Source organism: Panulirus ornatus, chromosome 1, assembly GCF_036320965.1.
Source record: "Panulirus ornatus isolate Po-2019 chromosome 1, ASM3632096v1, whole genome shotgun sequence".
Taxonomy (NCBI): Eukaryota; Metazoa; Arthropoda; class Malacostraca; order Decapoda; family Palinuridae; genus Panulirus; species Panulirus ornatus.
In genome coordinates this window covers 13,276,934-13,304,359 of record NC_092224.1, presented here as the reverse complement: position 1 = coordinate 13,304,359, position 27,426 = coordinate 13,276,934, and the positions used below count along the sequence as shown (strand labels likewise).

At 42.1% G+C, this 27,426-nt stretch overlaps 1 protein-coding gene across 4 annotated transcripts in view; it reads right to left on the bottom strand.

Annotated features, from left to right (window-relative positions):
• Positions 1 to 635: 635 nt before the first annotated feature.
• The window catches only part of fab1 (fab1 kinase), a 1,098,541-nt gene continuing 1,071,750 nt past the window's right edge, over positions 636 to 27,426 (bottom strand). For all 4 annotated transcript variants that reach the window (XM_071675364.1, XM_071675510.1, XM_071675419.1 and 1 more), the window contains one exon: positions 636 to 5,249. In XM_071675364.1, the coding sequence (XP_071531465.1) occupies positions 5,053 to 5,249 (197 nt within the window). In that variant the 3' untranslated portion in view covers positions 636 to 5,052. The remainder of the gene's footprint in view (positions 5,250 to 27,426) is intronic.

Here is a 27,426-nt window from a genome sequence, read left to right as displayed (position 1 = left end):
AGTTGCACCTCTCAGCACATTAACATCCAAAAGTCTCTCTTTCGCACACCTGTCAATTAACACGTAATCCAATAACGCTCTCTGGCCATCTCTCCTACTTACATACGTATACTTATGTATATCTCGCTTTTTAAACCAGGTATTCCCAATCACCAGTCCTTTTTCAGCATATAAATCTACAAGCTCTTCACCATTTCCATTTACAACACTGAACACCCCATGTATAGCAATCATTCCCTCAACTGCCACATTACTCACCTTTGCATTCAAATCACCCATCACTATAACCCAGTCTCGTGCATCAAAACCACTAACACACTCATTCAGCTGCTCCCAAAACACTTGCCTCTCATGATCTTTCTTCTCATGCCCAGGTGCATATGCACCAATAATCACCCATCCTTCTCCATATTTATTTATCTATTTATCTATTTATTTATTTTGCTTTGTCGTTGTCTCCCGCGGTAGCAAGGTAGGGCAAGGAAACAGACGAAAGAATGGCCCAACCCACCCACATACACATGTTTATACATACACATCCACACACGCAAATATACATACCTATACATGTCAATGTGCTGAGATATGCAACTGGAGGGACGTCTGATCATTATCTTGTGAAGGCGAAGATGAAGATTTGTAGAGGTTTTCAGAATAGAAGAGAGAATGTTGGAGTGAAGAGAATGGTGAGAGTAAGTGAGCTTGGGAAGGAGACTTGTGTGAGGAAGTACCAGGAGAGACTGAGTACAGAATGGAAAAAGGTGAGAACAAATGACGTAAGGGGAGTGGGGGCTGGAATGGGATGTATCAAGTGAAGCAGAGATGGCTTGCGCAAAAGATGCCTGAGGCATGATAAAGGTGAGAGGTGGGCAGACTAGAAAGGGTAGTGAGTGGTGGGATGAAGAAGTAAGAATGTTAGTGAAAGAGAAGAGAGAGGCATTTGGATGAGTTTTGCAGGGAAATAGTGCAAATGACTGGGAGATGTAAAAAAGAAAGCGGCAGGAGGTCAAGAGAAAGGTGCAAGAGGTGAAAAAGATGGCAAATGAGGGTTGGGGTAAGATTATCATCGAATTTTAGGAAGAATAAAATGAAGTTTTGGATGGAGGTAAATAAAGTGCGTAAGACAAAGGATGGAGTGAGTATTTTGAAGGTTTGTTGAATATGTTTGATGATAGAGTGGCAGATATAGGGTGTTTTGGTTGAGGGGGTGTATCAAGTGAGTGGTCAGGGAGAATTGGTAAACAGAGAGGAGATAGAGAAAGCTTTGCGGAAGATGAAAGACAGCAAGGCAGTGGGTTTGGATGGTATTGCAAAGAAATTTATTAAAAAAGGGGGTGACTGTGTTGTTGAGAATATTCAATGTATGCATGGTTCATGGTGAAGTGCCTGAGGTTTGGCAGAATGCATGCATAGTGCCATTGTACAAAGGCAAAGGGGATGAAGGTGAGTGTTCAAATTACAGAGGTATATGGTTGTTGAGTATTCCTGGGAAATTATATGGGAGTGTATTGATTGAGAGGGTGAAGGTATGTACAGAACATCAGACTGGGGAAAAGCAGTGTGGTTTCAGAAGTGGTAGAGGATGTGTGGATCAGGTGTTTGCTTTGAAGAATGTATGTGAGAAATACTTTGAAAAACAGAAGGATTTGTATGGAGCATTCATGGATCTGAAGAAAGCATATGATAGAGTTGATAGAGATGCTCTGTGGAAGGTATTAAAAGTATATGTACACATGTACATATTCATAGATGCTGCTTTCATCCATCCCCGCCGCCACCATGCCACACATGAAATGGCCCCACCCTCCCCCCGCACGCGCGTGAGGTAGCACTAGGAAAAGACAACAAAGGCCACATTCATTCACAGTCGGTCTCTAGCTGTCATGTATAATCACCAAAGCCATAGCTCCCTTTCCATTCCACATACAGGCCCCACAAAACTTTCCATGGTTTACCCTAGACACTTCACATGCCCTGATTCAATCCATTGGCAGCACGTCGACCCTGGTATACCACGTCATTCCAATTCCCTCTATTCCTTGCATGCCTTTCACCCTCCTGCATGTTCAGGCCCCAATCACACAAAATCTTTTTCACTCCATCCTTCCACCTCCAATTTGGTCTCCCACTTCTCCTCGTTTCATCCACCTCTGACACATATATCCTCTTTGTCAGTCTTTCCTCATTCATTCTCTCCATGTGACCAAACCATATCAATACACTCTCTTCTGCTTTCTCAACCACACTCTTTATATTACCACACATCTCTCTTACCTTTTCATTACTTACTTGACCAAATCACCTCACACCACATACTGTCCTCAAACATTTGATTTCCAGAACATCCACCCTCCTCCGCACAACCCTTTCTATCGCCCATGCCTCACAACCATATAACATTGTTGGAACCACTATTCCTTCAAACATACCCATTTTTGCTCTCCAAGATAACATTCTCGCCTTCCACATATTCTTCAACTCTCCCACAACCTTTGCCCCCTACCCCACCCTGTGACTCACTTCCACTTCCATGGTTCCATCCACTGCCAAATCCACTCCCAGATATCTAAAACACTCACTACCTCCAGTTTTTCTCCATTCAAATCTACCTCCCAATTTACTTGTCCCTCAGCCCTACTGAACCTAATAACCTTGCTCTTATTCACATTTACTATTAGCTTTCTTCTTTCACACACTCTACCAAACTCAATCACCAACTTCTGCAGTTTCTCATCCGAATAAGCTACCAGCGGTGTATCATCAGCGAACAACAACTGACTCATTTCCCAAGCCCTCTCATCCAATATAGACTGCATACTTGGCCCTCTCTCCAAAACTCTTGCATTCACCTCCCTGACAACCCCATCCATAAACAAATTAAACAGCCATGGAGACATCACACACCCGTGCAGCAAACCGACATTCACTGGGAACCAATCACTTTCCTCTCTTCCTACTCGTACACATGCCTTACATCCTCGATAAAAACTTTTCACTGCTTCTGGGAACTTACCTCCCACACCAAATACTCTTAATACCTTCCACAGAGCATCTCTATCAACTCTGTCGTATGCCCTCTCAAGATCCATAAATGCTACATACAAATCCATCTGCTTTTCAAAGTATTTCTCACATACATTCTTCAAAGCTAACACCTGATCCACACATCCTCTATCACTACTGAAACTACACTGCTCTTCCCCAATCTGATGTTCTGTGCATGCCTTGACCCTCTCAATCAATACCCTCCCATATAATTTCCCAGGAATACTCAATAAACTTATACCTCTGTAATTTGAACACTCACCTTTATCCCCTTTGCCTTTGTACAATGGCACTATACATGCATTCTGCCAATCCTCAGGCACTTAACCATGAACCATACATACACTGAATATCCTCACCAACCAGTCAACAACACAGTCACCCCCTTTTTTGATAAATTCCACAGCAATACCATCCATGTAAAACATTAATGGGATGGCCTTGATTAGGGCCTCAGCTGAAAATCTTAATAAATAAAAAGTAGAATCCTACATAAGGCTTCTCAAGTCTGGTCACTTTACATGAAGAAGCACAAAGAGCTGGTACAGAAGGTCCTGAGGAGGGCAATATAGAAGAACCAGAATTAAGAAAGCTTACTTACAGGGAAAGGCTACAGGATTTTAATTTGCCCTCCTTGGAAGAGAGAAGATTGAGGGGTTATCTGATCACAGCCTTTATGTTTCTAAAACATATCCATGATGTGGATAGTGAACAGTTACTCAAGAGACATAATGATAGTGCAACCAGAGGACATCACATGAAATTACAGAATAAAATCTTAAAAAACATGTAAAGAAGTTTAAAGCTTGAGAGTACTGGATGCATGGAATAGAATGATTGAGGACATGGTTAATGCACACAGCTTATGTAAATCTAAGAAATCGTATGATAGTAAAGAAGGTTCAAGGTAAAGAAGTTTAAAGCTTGAGAGTACTGGAGGCATGAAACAGAATGATTGAGGACATGGTTAATGCACACAGCTTATGTAAATCTAAGAAATCGTATGATAGTAAAGAAGGTTCAAGGGCTGGGGCCCCACATGTGTAAAACTCCCTCTACATACAGTACAAAAAGATAATCACATATAGGTAATTACACATTCCCTCATGGACTGACAACTCAATCTGCCACTCTTATGAACTCATTTAGGGGTAAATGACTAACTTCTCAAATCTGCTGGATGTAAATAGTTCTGCATTCTTACTATCCTACAATCCAGATTAACTCATATGGTCACACTTACGGGCAAAACATTAAAATATACAGCTTAATGTGAAACTCCTAGGGTCAAAGCATGTTTTAGTTTTACTTCTAGTCAGTATCAATTACGCTAAAAAAGGCTAGTCAATCAGAGAAACTGATAATGTGAAGTCTTGTACCACTGTGTCAAAAACATTCAATTTGGCGGTGTAAAACACACTGAAAATATTTGGTGTTTTTTTCTGGTTGCATGAAAATATTGGATCAATAATCTTGATCAGAATAAATAGAGCTAACAATATGGTGCCTAACTTGTACAAAAGAAAAGAAACTAAGAATAAGAGATAAGAGTTACCGTGAGATATATAGCACACAAAGTAAATTTTCGTTTAAGCACGAAAACAAATCTGCAACTTTACTAAAATTCTTTTATAAGCCTGATGTGCTTAACCAAAAGAGATAACATATAATACCACAGGAAAAAATAATACTGCATCATAAATGTCTGCACATGACAATCTTGTCACTTGCAGTAGGGAGGTTTCTTCATTAAATCTGGTCAGCTAAAAGCTGTACTATATGATAAATAAATGAGAACAATGGTTACGTTTTACTGTTTCATAAAAACAAACAGCAATTATCATTTTACTGATTTTTTTTGTTACTTTTTAAAAAGAATAACATAAACTTCACGCAATATGCCATGATGAATATTTTTAACCTGGAATCACAGTCAGGGCAAGATAATACAAAAGAGAATTACAAAAAATAATATCCAATGCAAGTGCCCTATAGCAGTGGTATTTGTTAAGGATCAATACCCAATCCTAGACATGTCCATCTATCTGGAGTAAGAAGGAAATACCGGTCCATGGCATGGCAGAATCGTGTACGGTACACTTCTGGAGATACCACAGTTGGTAACTTTCCTGCTCCACCTCCCAGCACACTGCCTTTGATTATTGTCTCTAGCTTTTTGTCCCAAGTGAAAGTTCGGATGTAATCTGTAAATAAAAAATACACAGCACACATAAGTACAATACGTAATTGACTAGTTTTTCCTTATTACATATCACAGTCAAGCTCACACTTCTCTTGGCAAGAAACTATCATAATGTTCTTACATCCACATCTTGGTACTTCCTAATACCTTCTCATACTCTAAATCATTCTCTTCTATTTATTACCTCTGTGCACCTAAATTATCTAAAACTTCAAATATTTCATACTTTTCAAAGTATTTTAGCATTACATCCTAATCAATTTCCTTCAAAACCAAAATCTCTTAACTGAGATCTTATCTGAGTCAAAAACATACTACTTGAAACCAAACCCTTCAAACTGGGCCTATTTTAAAGGTAGACTAAAATTCCTCTGACAGGGGTACCACACATATACCATGTATGGAGGACCAAAGACACTACAATCCACCACCAATAAGATGTGATAGAAAATATTTTCAGAAAGCACAGAAACTGATGAAAATAAGACAAGCAGGGGGCTGCAAACCTCCCCCCTTCCTTGTATTTAAATTTCTAAAATGGGAAACATAGGAAGGAGTCATGTGGGGAGTGCTCATCCTTCTCGAGGGCTCAGATTGGGTTGTCTATATGTGTGGAAGTAACCAATATGAGAAAAAAGGAGAGATAGCTAATATGTTTGAGGAAAGGAGCCTGAATGTTTTGGTTCTGAGTAAAACGAAGCTTAAGGGTAAAGGGAAAGAATGGTTTTGGAATGGCTTGGGTTTTGGTGCATTATACATGACAGCTAGAGACTGAGTGTGAAGGAAGGTGGCCTTTTTTGTTGGTTTTCCAAGCGATACCTCGCTGAAGAAGGGGGCAGCAACGCTACTGCCTGTGTGTCAAGTTGGCGACAGGAATGGATGAAGGCAAGCAAGTATGAATATGTGCATGTGTATATATGTATATTTCTGTGTATGTGTATGTATATGTTGATATGTATATGTGCGTGCATGGACATTTATGTATATATATGTGCATATGAGTGGATGGGCCATTCTTCATCTGTTTCCTAGCACTACCTGGCTGATGAGGGAAACAGCTATCAAGTATAAGAAATAAAACAAATAAATATTTCATGCATACATATTCGCCATTTCCCGCTTTAGCGAGGTAGAGTTAAGAGCAGAGGACTGAGGCTAAGAGGAAAAATCCTCCCTTGGTCCCCTTCTCTGTTCCTTCCTTTGGGAAAACAAAAACTGGAGGGGAGGATTTCCAGCATCCTACTCCCTCCCCTTTTAGTTGCCATTTACGACATGTAGGGAATATGAGGGAAGCATATATATATATATATATATATATATATATATATATATATATATATATATATATATATATATATATATATATATATACATTTTATATTTATTTATTTTGCTTGTCGCTGTCTCCCACGTTAGCGAGGTAGCGCAAGGAAACAGACGAAAGAATAGCCCAACCCACCCACATACACATGAATATACATACACGCCCACACATGCAAATATACATAAATGTACATCTCAACGTATACATGTATATACACACACAGACATATACATATATACACATGCACATAATTCATACTGTCTGCCTTTATTCACTCCCATCGCCACCTCTCCACACATGAAATAACAACTCCCTCCCCCCTCATGTGCGCGAGGTAGCGCAAGGAAAAGACAACAAAGGCCCCATTCGTTCACACTCAGTCTCTAGCTGTCATGTAATAATGCACTAAAACCACAGCTCCCTTTCCACATCCAAGCCCCACAGAACTTTCCGTGGTTTACCCCAGATGCTTCACACACCCTAGTTCAATCCACTGACAGCACGTCGACCCCGGTATACCACATCGTTCCAATTCACTCTATTCCTTGCCCGCCTTTCACCCTCCTGCATGTTCAGGCCCCAATCACTCAAAATCTTTTTCACTTAATTTCTCCACCTCCAATTTGGTCCCCCACTTCTCGTTCCCTCCACATCTAACACATATATCCTCTTGGTCAATCTTTCCTCACTCATTCTCTCCATGTGACCAAACCATTTCAAAACACACTCTTCTGCTTTCTCAACCACACTCTTTTTATTACCACACATATCTCTTACCCTTACATTACTTACTCGATCAAACCACCTCACACCACATATTGTCCTCAAACATCTCATTCAAAGCACATCCACCCTCCTACGCACAACTCTATCCATAGCCCATGCCTCGCAACCATACAACATTGTTGGAACCACTATTCCTTCAAACATACCCATTTTTGCTTTTGGAGATAATATTCTCGACTTCAACACATTCTTCAACTCTCCCAGAACTTTCACCCCCTCCCCCACACTATGATTCACTTCCGCTTCCATGGTTCCATCCGCTGCCAAATCCACTCCCAGATATCTAAAGCACTCCACTTCCTCCAGTTTTTCTCCATTCAAACTTACTTCCAAGTTAACTTGTCCCTCAACCCTACTGTACCTAATAACCTTGCTTTTATTCACGTTTACTCTCAGCTTTCTTCTTTCACACACGTTACCAAACTCAGCCACCAGCCTCTGCAGTTTCTCACATGAATCAGCCACCAGCGCTGTATCATCAGCGAACAACAACTGACTCACTTCCCAAGCTCTCTCATCCAGAACAGACTACATACTTGCCCCTCTTTCCAAAACTCTTGCATTCACCTCCCAAACAACCCCATCCATAAACAAATTAAACAACCATGGAGACATCACACACCCCTGCCGCAAACATACATTCACTTAGAACCAATCACTTTCCTCTCTTCCTACACCTACACATCCTTGTTAAAAACTTTTCACTGCTCCTAACAACTTGCCTCCCACACCAAATATTCTTAACACCTTCCACAGAGCATCTCTATCAACTCTATCATATGCCTTCTCCAGATCCATAAATGCTACATACAAATCCATTTGCTTTTCTAAGTATTTCCCACATACATTCTTCAAAGCAAACACCTGATCCACACATCCTCTACCACTTCTGAAACCACACTGCTTTTCCCCAATCTGATGCTCTGTACATGCCTTCACCCTCTCAATCAATACCCTCCCATATACTTTCCCAGGAATACTCAACAAACTTACACCTCTGTAATTTGAGCACTCACTTTTATCCTCTTTGCCTCTGTACAATGGCACTATGCAAGCATTCCGCCAATCCTCAGGCACCTCACCATAAGTCATACATACATTAAATAACCTTACCAACCAGTCAACAATACAATCACCCCCTTTTTTGATAAGTTCCACTACAATACCATCCAAACCCGCTGCCTTGCCAGCTTTCATCTTCTGCAAAGCTTTTACTACCATTTCTCAGTTTACCAAATCATTTTCCCTAACCCTCTCACTTTGCACACTGCCTCGACCAAAACACCCTATATCTGCCACTCTGTCATCAAACACATTCAACAAACCTTCAAAATGCTCACTCCATCTCCTTCTCACATCACCTCTACTTGTTATCACCTCCCCATTTACCCCCTTCACTGAAGCTCCCATTTGTTCCTTTGTCTTACGCACTTTATTTACCTCCTTCCAAAACATCTTTTTATTCTCCCTAAAATTTAATGATACTCTCTCACCCCAACTCTCATTTGCCCTCTTTTTCACCTCTAGCACCTTTCTCTTGACCTCATGCCTCTTTCTTTTATACATCTCCCACTCATTTGCATTATTTCCCTGCAAAAATCATCCAAATGCCTCTCTCTTCTCTTTCACTAATAATCTTACTTCTTCATCCCACCACTCACTACACTCTCTAAACTGACCACCTCCCACGCTTCTCATGCCACAACCATCTTTTGCGCAAGCCATCACTGCTTCCCTAAATACATCCCATTCCTCCCCACTCCCCTTGCGTCCTTTGTTCTTACCTTTTTCCATTCTGTACTCAGTCTCTCCTGGTACTTCCTCGCACAAGACTCCTTCCCAAGCTCACTTACCCTCACCACTCTTTTCACCCCAACATTCTCTATTCTTTTCTGAAAACCTCTACAAATCTTCACCTTTGCCTCCACAAGATAATGATCAGACATCCCTCCAGTTGCACCTCTCAGCACATTAACATCCAAAAAGTCTCTCTTTCACGCGCCTATCACTTAACACGTAATCCAATAACGCTCTCTGGCCATTTCTCCTATTTACATAAGTATACTTACGTATATCTCTCTTTTTAAACCAGGTATGCCCTTTTTCAGCACATAAATCTACAAGCTCTTCACCATTTCCATTTACAACACTGAACACCCCATGTACACCAATTATTCCCTCAACTGCCACATTACTCACCTTTGCATTCAAATCACCCACCACTATAACCCGGTCTTGTGCATCAAAACCACTAACACGCTCATTCACTGCTCCCAAAACATTTGCCTCTCATGATCTTTGTTCTCATGCCCAAGTGCATATGCACCAATAATCACCCACCTCTCTCCATCCACTCTCAGTTTTACCCACATCAATCTAGAGTTTACTTTCTTACACTCTAACACTCTATCACACACACATGGAAATAAAAAGAGCGTGGTCGAGAGAGCAGAAGAGGGTGTTTTGAAATGGTTTGGGCACATGGAGAGAATGAGTGAGGAGAGATTGACCAAGAGGATATATGTGTCGGAGGTGGAGGGAACGAGGAGAAGAGGGAGACCAAATTGGAGGTGGAAAGATGGAGTGAAAAAGATTTTGTGTGATCGGGGCCTGAACATGCAGGAGGGTGAAAGGAGGGCAAGAAATAGAGTGAATTGGAGTCATGTGGTATACAGGGGTTGACGTGCTGTCAGTGGATTGAAGCAAGGCATGTGAAGCGTCTGGGGTAAACCATGGAAAGCTGTGTAGGTATGTATATTTGCGTGTGTGGACGTGTGTATGTACATGTGTATGGGGGGGGGGTTGGGCCATTTCTTTCGTCTGTTTCCTTGCGCTACCTCGCAAACGCGGGAGACAGCGACAAAGTATAAAAAAAAAAAAAAAAAAAAAAAAAAAAAAAAATTTTTATTATTATTTTGCTTTGTCGCTGTCTCCCGCGTTAGCGAGGTAGCGCAAGGAAACAGACGAAAGAATGGCCCAACCCACCCATATACATATGTATATACATACACGTCCACACACGCAAATATACATACCTATACATCTCAATGCACACATATATATACACACACAGACATATACATATATACACATGTACATAATTCATACTGTCTGCCTTTATTCATTCCCATCGCCACCTCGCCACACATGGAATAACATCCCCCTCCCCCCTCATGTGTGAGAGGTAGCGCTAGGAAAAGACAACAAAGGCCCCATTCGTTCACACTCGGTCTTTAGCTGTCATGTAATAATGCACTGAAACCACAGCTCCCTTTCCACATTCAGGCCCCACAGAACTTTCCATGGTTTACCCCAGATGCTTCACATGCCCTGGTTCAATCCACTGACAGCACGTCGACCCCGGTTTACCACATCATTCCAATTCACTCTATTCCTTGCCCGAATTTCACCCTCCTGCACGTTCAGGCCCCGATCACTCAAAATCTTTTTCACTCCATCTTTTCACCTCCAATTTGGTCTCCCACTTCTCCTCATTCCCTCCACCTCTGACACATATATCCTCTTGGTCAATCTTTCCCCACTCATTCTCTCCATGTGACCAAACCATTTCAAAACACCCTCAACCACACTCTTTGCTCTCTCAACCACACTCTTTTTATTTCCACACATCTCTCTTACCCTTACATTACTTACTCGATCAAACCACCTCACACCACACATTGTCCTCAAACATCTCATTTCCAGCACATCCACCCTCCTGCGCACAACTCTATCCATAGCCCATGTCTCGCAGCCATACAACATTGTTGGGACCACTATTCCTTCTAACATACCCATTGTTGCTTTCTGAGATAATGTTCTCGACTTCCAAACATTCTTCAAGGCTCCCAGAATTTTCGCCCCCTCCCCCACCCTATGATTCACTTCCGCTTCCATGGTTCCATCCGCTGCCAGATCCACTCCCAGATATCTAAAACACTTTACTTCCTCCAGTTTTCCTCCATTCAAACTTACCACCCAATTGACTTGACCCTCAACCCTACTGCACCTAATAACCTTACTCTTATTCACATTTACTCTTAACTTTCGTCTTTCACACACTTTACCAAACTCAGTCACCAGCCTCTGCAGAGTCTCACATGAATCAGCCACCAGCGCTGTATCATTAGCAAACAACAACTGACTCACTTCCCAAGCTCTCTCATCCACAACAGACTGCATACTTGCCCCTCTTTCCAAAACTCTTGCATTCACCTCCCTAACAACACCATCCATAAACAAATTAAACAACCATGGAGACATCTCGCACCCCTGCCGCAAACATACATTCACTGAGAACCAATCACTTTCCTCTCTTCCTACACGTACACATGCCTTACATCCTCGATAAAAACTTTTCACTGCTTCTAACAACTTGCCTCCCACACCATACATTCTTAATACCTTCCACAGAGCATCTCTATCAACTCTATCATATGCCTTCTCCAGATCCATAAATGCTACATACAAATCCATTTGCTTTTCTAAGTATTTCTCACATACATTCTTCAAAGCAAACACCTGATCCACACATCCTCTACCACTTCTGAAACCACACTGCTCTTCCCCACTCTAATGCTCTGTATATGCCTTCACCCTCTCAATCAATACTCTCCCATATAGTTTACCAGGAATACTCAACAAACTTCTACCTCTGTAATTTGAGCACTCACTCTTATCCCCTTTGCCTTTGTACAATGGCACTATGCAAGCATTCCTCCAATCCTCAGGCACCTCACAATGAATCATACATACATTAAATAACCTTACCAACCAGTTAACAATACAGTCACCCTCTTTCTTAATAAATCCAACTGCAATACCATCCAAACCTGCTGCCTTGCCGGCTTTCATCTTCCGCAAAGCTCCCACTACCTCTTCTCTGTTTACCAAATCATTTTCCCTAACCCTCTCACTTTGCACACCACCTCGACCAAAACACCCTATATCTGCCACTCTATCATAAACACATTCAACAAACCTTCAAAATACTCACTCCATCTCCTTCTCACATCACCACTACTTGTTATCACCTCCCCATTAGCTCCCTTCACTGATGTTCCCATTTGTTCCCTTGTCTTACACACTTTATTTACCTCCTTCCAAAACATCTTTTTATTCTCCCTAAGATTTAATGATACTCTCTCACCCCAACTCTAATTTGCCCTCTTTTTCACCTCTTGCACCTTTCTCTTGACCTCCTGTCTCTTTCTTTTATACATCTCCCACTCATTTGCATTTTTTCCTTGCAAAAATCGTCCAAATGCCTCTCTCTTCTCTTTCACTAATAATCTTACTTCTTCATCCCACCACTCACTACCCTTTCTAATCAACCCACCTCCCACGCTTCTCATGCCACAACCATCTTTTGCGCAAGCCATCACTGCTTCCCTAAATACATCCCATTCCTACTCCACTCTCCTTACCTCCTTTGTTCTCACCTTTTTCCATTCTGTACTCAGTCCCTCCTGGTACTTCCTCACAAAAGTCTCCTTCACAAGCTCACTTACTCTCACCACTCTCTTCACCCCAACATTCTCTCTTCTTTTCTGAAAACACCTACAAATCTTCACTTTCGCCTCCACAAGATGATGATCAGACACCCCTACAGTTGCACCTCTCAGCACATTAACATCCAAAAGTCTCTCTTTCACTCGCCTATCAATTAACACGTAATCCAATAACGCTCTCTGCCCATCTCTCCTACTTACATACGAATACTTATGTATATCTCGCTTTTTAAACCAGGTATTCCCAATCACCAGTCCTTTTTCAGCACATAAATCTACAAGCTCTTCACCATTTCCATTTACAACACTAAACACCCCATGTATACCAATTATTCCCTCAACTGCCACATTACTCACCTTTGCATTCAAATCACCCATCACTATAACCTGGTCTTATGCATCAAATCCACTAACACACTCATTCAGCTGCTCCCAAAACACTTGCCTCTCATAATCTTTCTTCTCATGCCCAGGTGCATATGCACCAATAATCACCCATCTCTCTCCATCAACTTTCAGATTTACCCATATCAATCTAGAATTTACTTTCTTACACTCTATCACATACTCCCACAACTCCTGTTTCAGGTGAAGTGCTACTCCTTCCCCTGCTCTTGTCCTCTCACTAACCGCTGACTTTAATCCCAAGACATTCCCAAACCACTCTTCCCCTTTACCCTTGAGCTTCGTTTCACTCAGAGCCAAAACATCCAGGTTCCTTTCCTCAAACTTACTAACTATCTCTCCTTTTTTCTCATCATGGTTACATCCACACACATTTAGACACCCCAATCTGAGCCTTCGAGGAGGATGAGCACTCCCTGTGTGACTCCTTCTTCTGCTTCCCCTTTTAGAAAGTTAAATACAAGGAGGGGATGGTTTTTGGCCCCCCGCTCTCGTCCCCTTTAGTCGCCTTCTACAACACGCGAGGAATGCGTGGGAAGTATTCTTTCTCCCCTATCCTCAGGGATTAATTATGTACATGTGTATATATGTATATGTCTGTGTGTATATATATGTATACATTGGGTTGTATAGGTATGTATATTTGCGTGTGTGGACGTATATGTACATACATGTGTATGTGGGTGTGTTGGGCCATTCTTTCGGCTGTTTCCTTGCGCTATCTCGCTAACGCGGGAGACAGTAACAAAGCAAAATAAATAAATAAAAAAAAATATATATATATATCTATATATATATATTTTTTTTTTTTATACTTTGTCGCTGTCTCCCGCGTTTGCGAGGTAGCGCAAGGAAACAGATGAAAGAAATGGCCCAACCCACCCCCATACACATGTATATACATACGTCCACACACGCAAATATACATACCTACACAGCTTTCCATGGTTTACCCCAGACGCTTCACATGCCTTGATTCAATCCACTGACAGCACGTCAACCCCGGTATACCACATCGCTCCAATTCACTCTATTCCTTGCCCTCCTTTCACCCTCCTGCATGTTCAGGCCCCGATCACACAAAATCTTTTTCACTCCATCTTTCCACCTACAATTTGGTCTCCCTCTTCTCCTTGCTCCCTCCACCTCCGACACATATATCCTCTTGGTCAATCTTTCCTCACTCATCCTCTCCATGTGCCCAAACCACTTCAAAACACCCTCTTCTGCTCTCTCAACCACGCTCTTTTTATTTCCACACATCTCTCTTACCCTTACGTTACTCACTCGATCAAACCACCTCACACCACACATAGTCCTCAAACATCTCATTTCCAGCACATCCATCCTCCTGCGCACAACTCTATCCACAGCCCACGCCTCGCAACCATACAACATTGTTGGAACTACTATTCCTTCAAACATACCCATTTTTGCTTTCCGAGATAATGTTCTCGACTTCCACACATTCTTCAAGGCCCCCAGAATTTTCGCCCCCTCCCCCACCCTATGATCCACTTCCGCTTCCATGGTTCCATCCGCTGCCAGATCCACTCCCAGATATCTAAAACACTTCACTTCCTCCAGTTTTTCTCCATTCAAACTCACCTCCCAATATATATATATATATATATATATATATATATATATATATATATATATATATATATATATATTATCACTGGGGATAGGGGAGAAATAATACTTCCCACGTATTCCCTGCGTGTCGTAGAAGGCGACTAAAAGGGGAGGGAATGGGTGGCTGGAAATCCTCCTCTCTTTTTTTTTTTAATTTCCCAAAAAAAGGAACAGAGAAGGGGGCCAGGTGAGGATATTCCCTCAAAGGCCCAGTCCTCTGTTCTTAACGCTACCTCACTGACGCTGGAAATGGCGAACAGTATGAAAGAAAAAGAAAAGAAAGAAATATATATATATATATATTTCCTGGGAAATTATACGGGAGGGTATTGATTGAGAGGGTCAAGGCATGTATAGAGGATCAGATTGGGGAAGAACAGTGTGGTTTCAGAAGTGGTAGAGGGTGTGTGGATCCGGTGTTTGCTTTGATGAATGTATGTGAGAAATACTTACAAAAACAGATGGATTTGTATGTAGCATTTATGGATCTGGAGAAGGCATATGATAGAGCTAACAGAGATTTTTTTTTTTTATGATTATACTTTGTCGCTGTCTCCCGCGTTTGCGAGGTAGCGCAAGGAAACAGACGAAAGAAATGGCCCAACCCACCCCCATACACATGTATATACATACGTCCACACACGCAAATATACATACCTACACAGCTTTCCATGGTTTACCCCAGACGCTTCACATGCCTTGATTCAATCCACTGACAGCACGTCAACCCCGGTATACCACATCGCTCCAATTCACTCTATTCCTTGCCCTCCATTCACCCTCCTGCATGTTCAGGCCCCGATCACACAAAATCTTTTTCACTCCATCTTTCCACCTACAATTTGGTCTCCCTCTTCTCCTCGTTCCCTCCACCTCCGACACATATATCCTCTTGGTCAATCTTTCCTCACTCATTCTCTCTATGTGCCCAAACCACTTCAAAACACCCTCTTCTGCTCTCTCAACCATGCTCTTTTTATTTCCACACATCTCTCTTACCCTTACGTTACTTACTCGATCAAACCACCTCACACCACACATTGTCCTCAAACATCTCATTTCCAGCACATCCATCCTCCTGCGCACAACTCTATCCATAGCCCACGCCTCGCAACCATACAACATTGTTGGAACCACTATTCCTTCAAACATACCCATTTTTGCTTTCCGAGATAATGTTCTCGACTTCCACACATTCTTCAAGGCCCCCAGAATTTTCACCCCCTCCCCCACCCTATGATCCACTTCCGCTTCCATGGTTCCATCCGCTGCCAAATCCACTCCCAGATATCTAAAACACTTCACTTCCTCCAGTTTTTCTCCATTCAAACTCACCTCCCAATTGACTTGACCCTCAACCCTACTGTACCTAATAACCTTGCTCTTATTCACATTTACTCTTAACTTTCTTCTTCCACACACTTTACCAAACTCAGTCACCAGCTTCTGCAGTTTCTCACATGAATCAGCCACCAGCGCTGTATCATCAGCGAACAACAACTGACTCACTTCCCAAGCTCTCTCATCCCCAACAGACTTCATACTTGCCCCTCTTTCCAAAACTCTTGCATTTACCTCCCTAACAACCCCATCCATAAACAAATTAAACAACCATGGAGACATCACACACCCCTGCCGCAAACCTACATTCACTGAGAACCAATCACTTTCCTCTCTTCCTACACGTACACATGCCTTACATCCTCGATAAAAACTTTTCACTGCTTCTAACAACTTTCCTCCCACACCATATATTCTTAATACCTTCCACAGAGCATCTCTATCAACTCTATCATATGCCTTCTCCAGATCCATAAATGCTACATACAAATCCATTTGCTTTTCTAAGTATTTCTCACATACATTCTTCAAAGCAAACACCTGATCCACCCACACATCCTCTACCACTTCTGAAACCACACTGCTCTTCCCCAATCTGATGCTCTGTACATGCCTTCACCCTCTCAATCAATACCCTCCCATATAATTTACCAGGAATACTCAACAAACTTATACCTCTGTAATTTGAGCACTCACTCTCATCCCCTTTGCCTTTGTACAATGGCACTATGCACGCATTCCGCTAATCCTCAGGCACCTCACCATGAGTCATACATACATTAAATAACCTTACCAACCAGTCAACAATATTAAGAGGTATTAAGAGTATATGGTATGGGAGAAAAGTTACTAAAGGCAGTAAAAAGTTTTTATTGTGGATGTAAGGCATGTGTACGAATAGGAAGAGAGAAAAGTAGTTGGTTCTCAGCAAATGTCGGTTTGCAGCAGAGGTGCATGATGTCTCCATGGTTGTTAAACATGTTTATGGATGGGATTGTTAGGTAGGTAAATGCAAGAGTTTTGGAGAGAGGGGCAAGTATGCATTTTGTTGTGGATGAGAGGGCTTGGGAAGAGAGTCAGTTCTTGGCTGATGATACAACACTGGTGGCTGATTCGGGTGAGAAACTGCAGAAGTTGGTGAATGAGTTCGGTAAAGTGTATGAAAGAAGAAAGCTGAAAGTAAATGTCAATAAGAGCAAGGTTTTAGGTTCAGAAGGGTTGAGGGACAAGTAAATTGGGAGGTAAATTTGAATGGAGAAAAACTGGAGGAAGTGAAGTGTTTTAGATATCTGGGAGTGGATTTGGCAGTGGATGGAACCATGTAAGTGGAAGTGAGTCACAGGGTGGGGGAGGGGGCGAAAGTTCTGGGAGCCCTGAAAAATGTGTGGAAGGCGAGAACATTATCTCAGAGAGCAAAAATGGGTATGTTTGAAGGAATAATGGTTCCAATAATGTTATATGGCTATGAGGCTTGGGCAACAGATAGGGTTGTGTGGAGGAGGGTGAAAGTATTGAAGATGAGATGTTTGAGGACAATATGAGGTGTGAGGTGGTTTGATCGAGTGAGTAATAATAGGGTAAGAGAGATGTGTGGCAATAAAAAGATGTGGTTGAGAGAGCAGAAGTGGGTGTTTTGAAATGATTTGGTCACATGGAGAGAATGAATGAGGAAAGACTGACAAAGAGGATATATGTGTCAGAGGGGGAGGAAACCATTAGAAGCGGGAGACCAAATTGGAGGTGGAGAGATGGCGTGAAAAAGATTTTGTGTGATCGGGGCCTGAACATGCAGGAGGGTGAAAGGTGTGCAAAGAATAGAGTGAACAGGAACGATGTGGTATACCAGGGTCGCCGTGCTGTCAATGGACTGAACCAGGGAATGTGAAGCGTCTGGGATAAACCATAGTAAGTTCTGTTGGGCCTGGATGTGGAAAGGGAGCTATGATTTCGGTGCATTATACATGACAGCTTGAGACTGAGTATGAACGAATGTGGCTTTTGTTGTCTTTTCCTAGTGCTACCTGCACATGCAGGGGGAGGAGGTTGTCATTTCATGTGTGGCAGGGTGGCGATGGAAATGAATAAGGGCAGAAAGTATGAATTATGTACATGTGTATATATGTATATGTCTGTGTGGGCATATATATATATATACATTGAGATGTAAAGGTATGTATATGTGCGTGTGTGGATGCGTATGTATATACATGTGTATGTGGGTGGGTTGGGATATTCTTTCGCCTGTTTCCTTGCGCTACCTTGCTAAAGCGAGAGACAGTGACAAAGTATAATAAGTAAAAAAAAAAATTTATTCATTCATATTTATTTATTATTTATTTTGCTTTGTCGCTGTCTCCCTCGTTAGCGAGGTAGCGCAAGGAAACAGACGAAAGAATGGCCCAACCCGCCCATATACACATGTATATACATACATGTCCACACACGCACAATATACATACCTATACATTTCAATGTACACATATATATACACACACAGACATATACATATATACACATGTACATAATTCATAGTCTGCCTTTATTTGTTACCATCGCCACCTCGCCACACATGGAATAACAACCCCCTCCCCCCTCATGTGTGTGAGGTAGCGCTAGAAAAGGACAACAAAGGCCCCATTCGTTCACACTCAGTCTCTAGCTGTCATGTAATAATGCACCGAAACCACAGCTCCCTTTCCACATCCAGGCCCCACACACTTTGCATGGTTTACCCCAGACGCTTCACATGCCCTGGTTCAATCCATTGACAGCACGTCGACCCCGGTATACCACATCGTTCCAATTCACTCTATTCCTTGCACGCCTTTCACCCTCCTGCATGTTCAGGCCCCGATCACTCAAAATCTTTTTCACTCCATCTTTTCACCTCCAATTTGGTCTCCCACTTCTCCTCGTTCCCTCCACCTCTGACACATATATCCTTTTGGTCAATCTTTCCCCACTCATTCTCTCCATGTGACCAAACCATTTCAAAACACCCTCTTCTGCTCTCTCAACCACACTCTTTTTATTTTCACACATCTCTCTCACCCTTACATTACTTACTCAATCAAACCAACTCACACCACATATTGTCCTCAAACATCTCATTTCCAGCACATCCACCCTCCTGCGCACAACTCTATCCATAGCCCACGCCTCGCAACCACACAACATTGTTGGAACCACTATTCCTTCAAACATATATATAAATATATATATATATATATATATATATATATATATATATATATATATATATATATATATATATATTTTTTTTTTTTTCATACTATTTGCCATTTCCCGCGTTAGCGAGGTAGCGTTAAGAACAGAGGACTTGGCTTTTGAGGGAATATCCTTTGAGGGAATATATATTTATTTATCTATATTCATTTTGCTTTGTCGCTGTCTCCCGCGTTAGCGAGGTAGCGCAAGGAAACAGACGAAAGAATGGCCCAACCCATCCACATACACATGTATATACATACACATCCACACATGCAAATATACATACCTATACATCTCAATGTACACATATATATACACACACAGACATATACATAAATACACATGTACATAATTCATACTGTCTGTCTTTATTTATTCCCATCGCGATAAATAAAGGCAGGGGACAGGGGAGAAAGAATACTTCCCACGCATTCCTCACGTTTCATAGAAGGCGACTAAAGGGGATGCGAGCGGGGGGCCAGAAACCATCCCCTCATTGTATTTTAACTTTCTAAAAGGGGGGGGGGAATATATATATATATATATATATATATATATATATATATATATATATATATATATATATATATATACATATCCTCAGGCACCTCACCATGAGTCGTACATACATTAAATATCCTTACCAACCAGTCAACAATACAGTCACCCCCTTTTTTAATAAATTCCACTGCAATACCATCTAAACCCATTACCTTGCCAGCTTTCATCTTCCGCAAAACTTTTACTACCTCTTTTCTGTTTACCACGTCATTCTCCCTAACCCTTGCACTTTGCACACCACCTCAACCAAAACACCCTATATCTGACACTCTACCATCAAACACATTAAACAAACCTTCAAAATAAACACTCCATCTCCTTCTCACTTCACCACTACTTGTTATCACCTCCCCATTAGCCCCCTTCACTGATGTTTCAATTGGTTCACATGTCTTACGCACTTGTTTACCTTCTTCCAAAACATCTTTTTATTCTCCCCAAAATTTGATGATATTCTCTCACCCCAACTCTCATTTGCCCTCTTTTTCACCTCTTGCACCTTTCTCTTGACCTCCTGCCTCTTTCTTGTATACATCTCCCACTCATTTGAATTATTTCCCTGCAAAAATCGTCCAAATGCCTCTCTCTTCTTTCACTAATAATCTTACTTCATCCTACCATTCACTACCCTTTCTAATCTGCCCACCTCCTACACTTCTCATGCCACAAGCATATTTTGCACAAGCCATCACTGATTCCTTAAATACATCCCATTCCTCCCAACTCCCCTTACGTGCTTTGTTCTCACCTTTTTCCATTCTGTACTCAGTCTCTCCTCGTACTTCCTCATACAAGTCTCCTTCCTAAGCTCAGTTACTCTCACAACTCTCTTCACCCGAACATTCTCTCTTCTTTTCTGAAAACCTTTACAAATCTTCACCTTCACATCCACAAGATAATGATCAGACATCCCTCCAGTTGCACCTATCAGCACATTAACCTCCAAGAGTCTCTCTTTTGCGTGCCTATCAACACGTAATCCAATAACACTCTCTGGCCTTCTCTCCTACTTACTTACATATACTTATGTATATCTCTCTTTTTAACCCAGGTATTCCCAATACATACATACAAATGGATGTGTACGCAGCATTTATGGATCTAGAGAAGGCATATCATAGAGTTGATAGAGATGCTCTGTGGAAGGTATTAAGAATATATGGTGTGGGAGGTACGTTGTTATAAGCAGTGAAGAATTTTATCGAGGATGTAAGGTATGTGTATGAGTAGGAAGAGACAAAAGTGATTGGTTCTCAGTGAATGTAGGTTTGTAGCAGGGGTGGGTGATGTCTCTACGGCTGTTTGATTTGTTTATGGATAAGGTTGTTAGGGAGGTGAATGCAAGAGTTTTGGAAAGAGGGACAAGTATGCAGTCTGTTGTGGATGAGAGAGCTTGGGAGGTGAGTCAGTTGTTTGCTGATGATACAGCGCTGGTGGCTGATTTGGGTGAGAAACTACAGAAGCTAGTGACTGAGTTTGGTAAAGTGTGTCAATGAAGAAAGCTGAGAGTAAATGTGAATTAGAGCAAGGTTATTAGGTACAGTACGGTTGATGGACAAGTCAATTGGGAGGCAAGTTTGAATGGAGAAAAACTGGAGGAAGTGAAGTGTCTTAGATATCTGGAAATGGAGTTGGAAACGGATGGAAGCATGGAAGCGGAAGAGAATCATAGGATGGGGGAGGGGGCGAAAGTACTGGGAGCATTGAAAAATGTATGGAAGTCAAGAACATTATCTTGGAAAGCAAAAATGGGTATGTTTGAAGGAATAGTGGTTCCAACAATGTTATATGGTTGCGAGGTGTAGGCTATAAATAGAGTTGTGCGGAGGAGGCTGGATGTGCTGAAAATGAGATGTTTGAGGACAATGTCTGGTGTGAGGTGGTTTGATCGAGTGAGTAATAATAAGGTAAGAGAGATGTGTGGTAATAAAAAGAGTTTGGTTGAGAGAGCAGAAGAGGGTGTTTTGAAAAGGTTTGGTCACATGGAGAGAATTAGTGAGGAAAGATTGACCAAGAGGATATATGTGTCGGAGGTGGAGGGAACGAGGAGAAGTGGCAGACCAAATTGGAGGTGGAAAGATGGAGTGAAAAAGATTTGTGTGATCGGGGCCTGAACATGCAGGAGGGTGAAAGGAGGGCAAGGAATAGAGTGAATTGGATCGATGTGGTATACCGGGGTTGACATGCGGTCAGTGGATTGAATCAGGGCATGTGAAGCGTCTATATATAAATATATATATATTTGTTTTTTTTTTTTTTGCTTTGTCGCTGTCTCCCGCGTTTGCGAGGTAGCGCAAGGAAACAGACGAAAGAAATGGCCCAACCCACCCCCATACACATGTATATACATACGTCCACACACGCAAATATACATACCTACACAGCTTTCCATGGTTTACCCCAGACGCTTCACATGCCCTGATTCAATCCACTGACAGCACATCAACCCCAGTATACCACATCACTCCAATTCACTCTATTCCCTGCCCTCCTTTCACCCTCCTGCATGTTCAGGCCCCGATCACACAAAATCTTTTTCACTCCATCTTTCCACCTACAATTTGGTCTCCCTCTTCTCCTCATTCCCTCCACCTCCGACACATATATCCTCTTGGTCAATCTTTCCTCACTCATTCTCTCCATGTGACCAAACCATTTCAAAACACCCTCTTCTGCTCTCTCAACCACGCTCTTTTTATTTCCACACATCTCTCTTACCCTTACGTTACTTACTCGATCAAACCACCTCACACCACACATTGTCCTCAAACATCTCATTTCCAGCACATCCATCCTCCTGCGCACAACTCTATCCATAGTCCACGCCTCGCAACCATACAACATTGTTGGAACCACTATTCCTTCAAACATACCCATTTTTGCTTTCCGAGATAATGTTCTCGACTTCCACACATTCTTCAAGGCCCCCAGAATTTTCGCCCCCTCCCCCACCCTATGATCCACTTCCGCTTTTATGGTTCCATCCGCTGCCAGATCCACTCCCAGATATCTAAAACACTTCACTTCCTCCAGCTTTTCTCCATTCAAACTCACCTCCCAATTGACTTGACCCTCAACCCTACTGTACCTAATAACCTTGCTCTTATTCACATTTACTCTTAACTTTCTTCTTTCACACACTTTACCAAACTCAGTCACCAGCTTCTGCAGTTTCTCACCAGCGCTGTATCATCAGCGAACAACAACTGACTCACTTCCCAAGCTCTCTCATCCCCAACAGACTTCATACTTGCCCCTCTTTCCAAAACTCTTGCATTCACCTCCCTAACAACCCCATCCATAAACAAATTAAACAACCATGGAGACATCACACACCCCTGCCGCAAACCTACATTCACTGAGAACCAATCACTTTCCTCTCTTCCTACACGTACACATGCCTTACATCCTCGATAAAAACTTTTCACTGCTTCTAACAACTTGCCTCCCACACCATATATTCTTAATACCTTCCACAGAGCATCTCTATCAACTCTATCATATGCCTTCTCCAGATCCATAAATGCTACATACAAATCCATTTGCTTTTCTAAGTATTTCTCACATACATTCTTCAAAGCAAACACCTGATCCACACATCCTCTACCACTTCTGAAACCACACTGCTCTTCCCCAATCTGATGCTCTGTACATGCCTTCACCCTCTCAATCAATACCCTCCCATATAATTTGCCACGAATACTCAACAAACTTATACCTCTGTAATTTGAGCACTCACTCTTATCCCCTTTGCCTTTGTATAATGGCACTATGCACACACACACATATATATATATATATATATATATATATATATATATATATATATATATATATATATCTTATTTATCCATTCATTTATTCATCTTGCTTTGTCGCTGTCTCCCATGTTAGCGAGGTAGTGCAAGGAAACAGACAAAAGAATGGCCCAACCCACTCACATACACATGTATATACATACACGTCCACACACGCAAATATACATACCTATACATCTCAACGTATACATATATATACATACACAGACAAATACATATATACACATGTACATAATTCATGCTGTCTGCCTTTATTCCTTCCCATCGCCACCTCTCCACTCATGAAATAATAACCCCTTCCCCCCTCATGTGCGCAAGGTAGCGCCAGGAGAAGACAACAAAGGCCACATTCACTCACATTCAGTCTCTAGCTGTCATGTAATAATGCACTGAAACCACAGCTTACTTTCCACATCTAGGACCCACAGAACTTTCCATGGTTTACCCCAGACGCTTCATATGCCCTGGTTCAATCCACTGACAGCACGTCGACCCCGGTATACCATATCATTCCAATTCACTCTATTCATTGCACGCCTTTCACCCTCCTGCATGTTCAAGCCCCGATCACTCAAAATCTTTTTCACTCCATCTTTCCACCTCTAATTTGGTCTCCCACTTCTCCTCGTTCCCTCCACCTCCGACACATATATCCTCTTGGTCAATCTTTCCTCACTCATTCTCTCCATGTGACCAAACCATTTCAAAACACACTCCTGTGCTCTCTCAACCACACTCTTTTCATTACCACACATTTCTCTGACCCTTACATTACTTACTCAATCAAACCACCTCACACCACATATTGTCCTCAAGCATCTCATTTACAGCACATCCACCCTCCTCCACACAACTCTATCCATAGCCAATGCGTCGCAACCATATAACATTGTTGGAATCACTATTCCTTCAAACATACCCATTTTTGCTTTCAGAGATAATGCTCTCGACTTCCACACATTCTTCAACACTCCCAGAAGTTTTGCCTCCTCCCCCACCCTATGATTCACTTCCACTTCCATGGTTCCATCCGCTGCCAAATCCACTCCCATATATCTAAAACACTTCACTTCCTCCAGTTTTTCTCCATTCAAACTTACCTCCCAATTGACTTGACCATCATTCCTACTGTACCTAATAACCTTGCTCTTATTCACATTTACTCTCAACTTTCTTCTTTCACACACTTTACCAAACTCAGTCACCAGCTTCTACAGTTTCTCACATGAATCAGCCACCAGCGCTGTATCATCAGCGAACAACAACAGACTCATTACCCAACCTCTCTCATCCACAACAGACTGCATACTTGCCCCTCTTTCCAAAACTCTTGCATTCACCTCCCTAACAACCCCATCCATAAACAAATTAAGGAACCATGGAGACATCACACACCCCTGCTGCAAACCTACATTCACTGAGAACCAATCACTTTCCTCTCTTCCTACACGTACACATGCCTTACATCCTCGATAAAGACTTTTCACTGCTTCTAACAACTTGCCTCCCACACCATATATTCTTAATACCTTCCACAGAGCATCTCTATCAACTCTGTCATATGCCTTCTCCAGATCCATAAATGCTACATACAAATCCATTTGCTTTTCTAAGTATTTCTCACATACATTCCTCAAAGCAAATACCTGATCCACACATCCTCTACCACTTCTGAAACGACACTGCTCTTCCTCAATCTGATGCTCTGTACATGCCTTCACCCTCTCAATCAATACCCTACCATATAATTTACCAGGAATACTCAACGAACTTATACCTCTGTAATTTGAGCACTCACCTTCCACCTTCTCTTTTTACCAAATCATTTTCCCTAACCCTCTCACTTTGCACACCACCTCGACCAAAACACCCTATATCTGCCACTCAATCATTAAACACATTCAACAAACCTTCAAAATACTCACTCCATCTCCTTCTCACATCACCACTACTTGTTATCAACTCCCCATTAGCCCCCTCCACTGATGTTGCCTTTTGTTCCCTCGTCTTACGCACTCTATCTACCTCCTTTTAAAACATATCTTTATTCTCCCTAAAATTTAATGAGACTCTCTCACCCAAACTCTCATTTGCCCTCTTTTTCACCTGTTGCACCTTTCTCTTGACCTCCTGCCTCTTTCTTTTATACATCTCCCACTCCTTTGCATTATTTCCCTGCAAAAATCATCCAAATATCTGTCTCTTCTCTTTCACTACTACTCTCACTTCTTCATCCCACCACTCACTACCCTTTCTAGCCTGCCCGCCTCCCACGCTTCTCATGCCACAAGCATCTTTTGCGCTAGCCATCATTGCTTCCCTAAATACATTCCATTCCTCCCCCACCTCCCCTTGCGTCCTTTGTTCTCACCTTTTTCCATTCTGTACTCAGTCTCTCCTGGTACTTCTTCACACAAGTCTCCTTCCCAAGCTCACTTACTCTCACCACTTTTTTCACCCCAACATTCTCTCTTCTTTTCTGAGAACCTCTACAAATCTTCACTTTCGCCTTCACAAGATAATGATCAGACATTCCTCCAGTTGCACCTCTCAGCACATTAACATCCAAAAGTCTCTCTTTCGCATGCCTATCAATTAACACGTGATCCAATAATGCTCTCTGGCCATCTCTCCTACTTTTTTTTTTTTTTTGCTTTGTCGCTGTCTCCCGCGTTTGCGAGGTAGCGCAAGGAAACAGACGAAAGAAATGGCCCAACCCATCCCCATACACATGTATATACATACGTCCACACATGGAAATATACATACCTACACAGCTTTCCATGGTTTACCCTAGACGCTTCACACGCCCTGATTCAATCCACTGACAGCACGTCAACCCCGGTATACCACATCGATCCAATTCACTCTATTCCTTGCCCTCCTTTCACCCTCCTGCATGTTCAGGCCCCAGTCACACAAAATCTTTTTCACTCCATCTTTCCACCTCCAATTTGGTCTCCCACCTCTCCTCGTTCCCTCCACCTCCGACACATATATCCTCTTGGTCAATCTTTCCTCACTCATTCTCTCCATGTGCCCAAACCATTTCAAAACACCCTCTTCTGCTCTCTCAACCACGCTCTTTTTATTTCCACACATCTCTCTTACCCTTACATTTGTTACTCGATCAAACCACCTCACACCACACATTGTCCTCAAACACCTCATTTCCAGCACATCCATCCCCCTGCGCACAACTCTATCCATAGCCCACGCCTCGCAACCATACAACATTGTTGGAACCACTCTTCCTTCAAACATACCCATTTTTGCTTTCCGAGATAATGTTCTCGACTTCCACACATTCTTCAAGGCTCCCAGAATTTTCGCCCCCTCCCCCACCCTATGATCCACTTCCGCTTCCATGGTTCCATCCGCTGCCAGATCCACTCCCAGATATCTAAAACACTTTACTTCCTCAAGTTTTTCTCCTACTTACATATGTATACTTATGTATATCTCTCTTTTTAAACCAGGTATTCCCAATCACTAGTCCTTTTTCAGCACATAAATCTACAAGCTCTTCACCATTTCCATTTACAGCACTGAACACCCCATGTA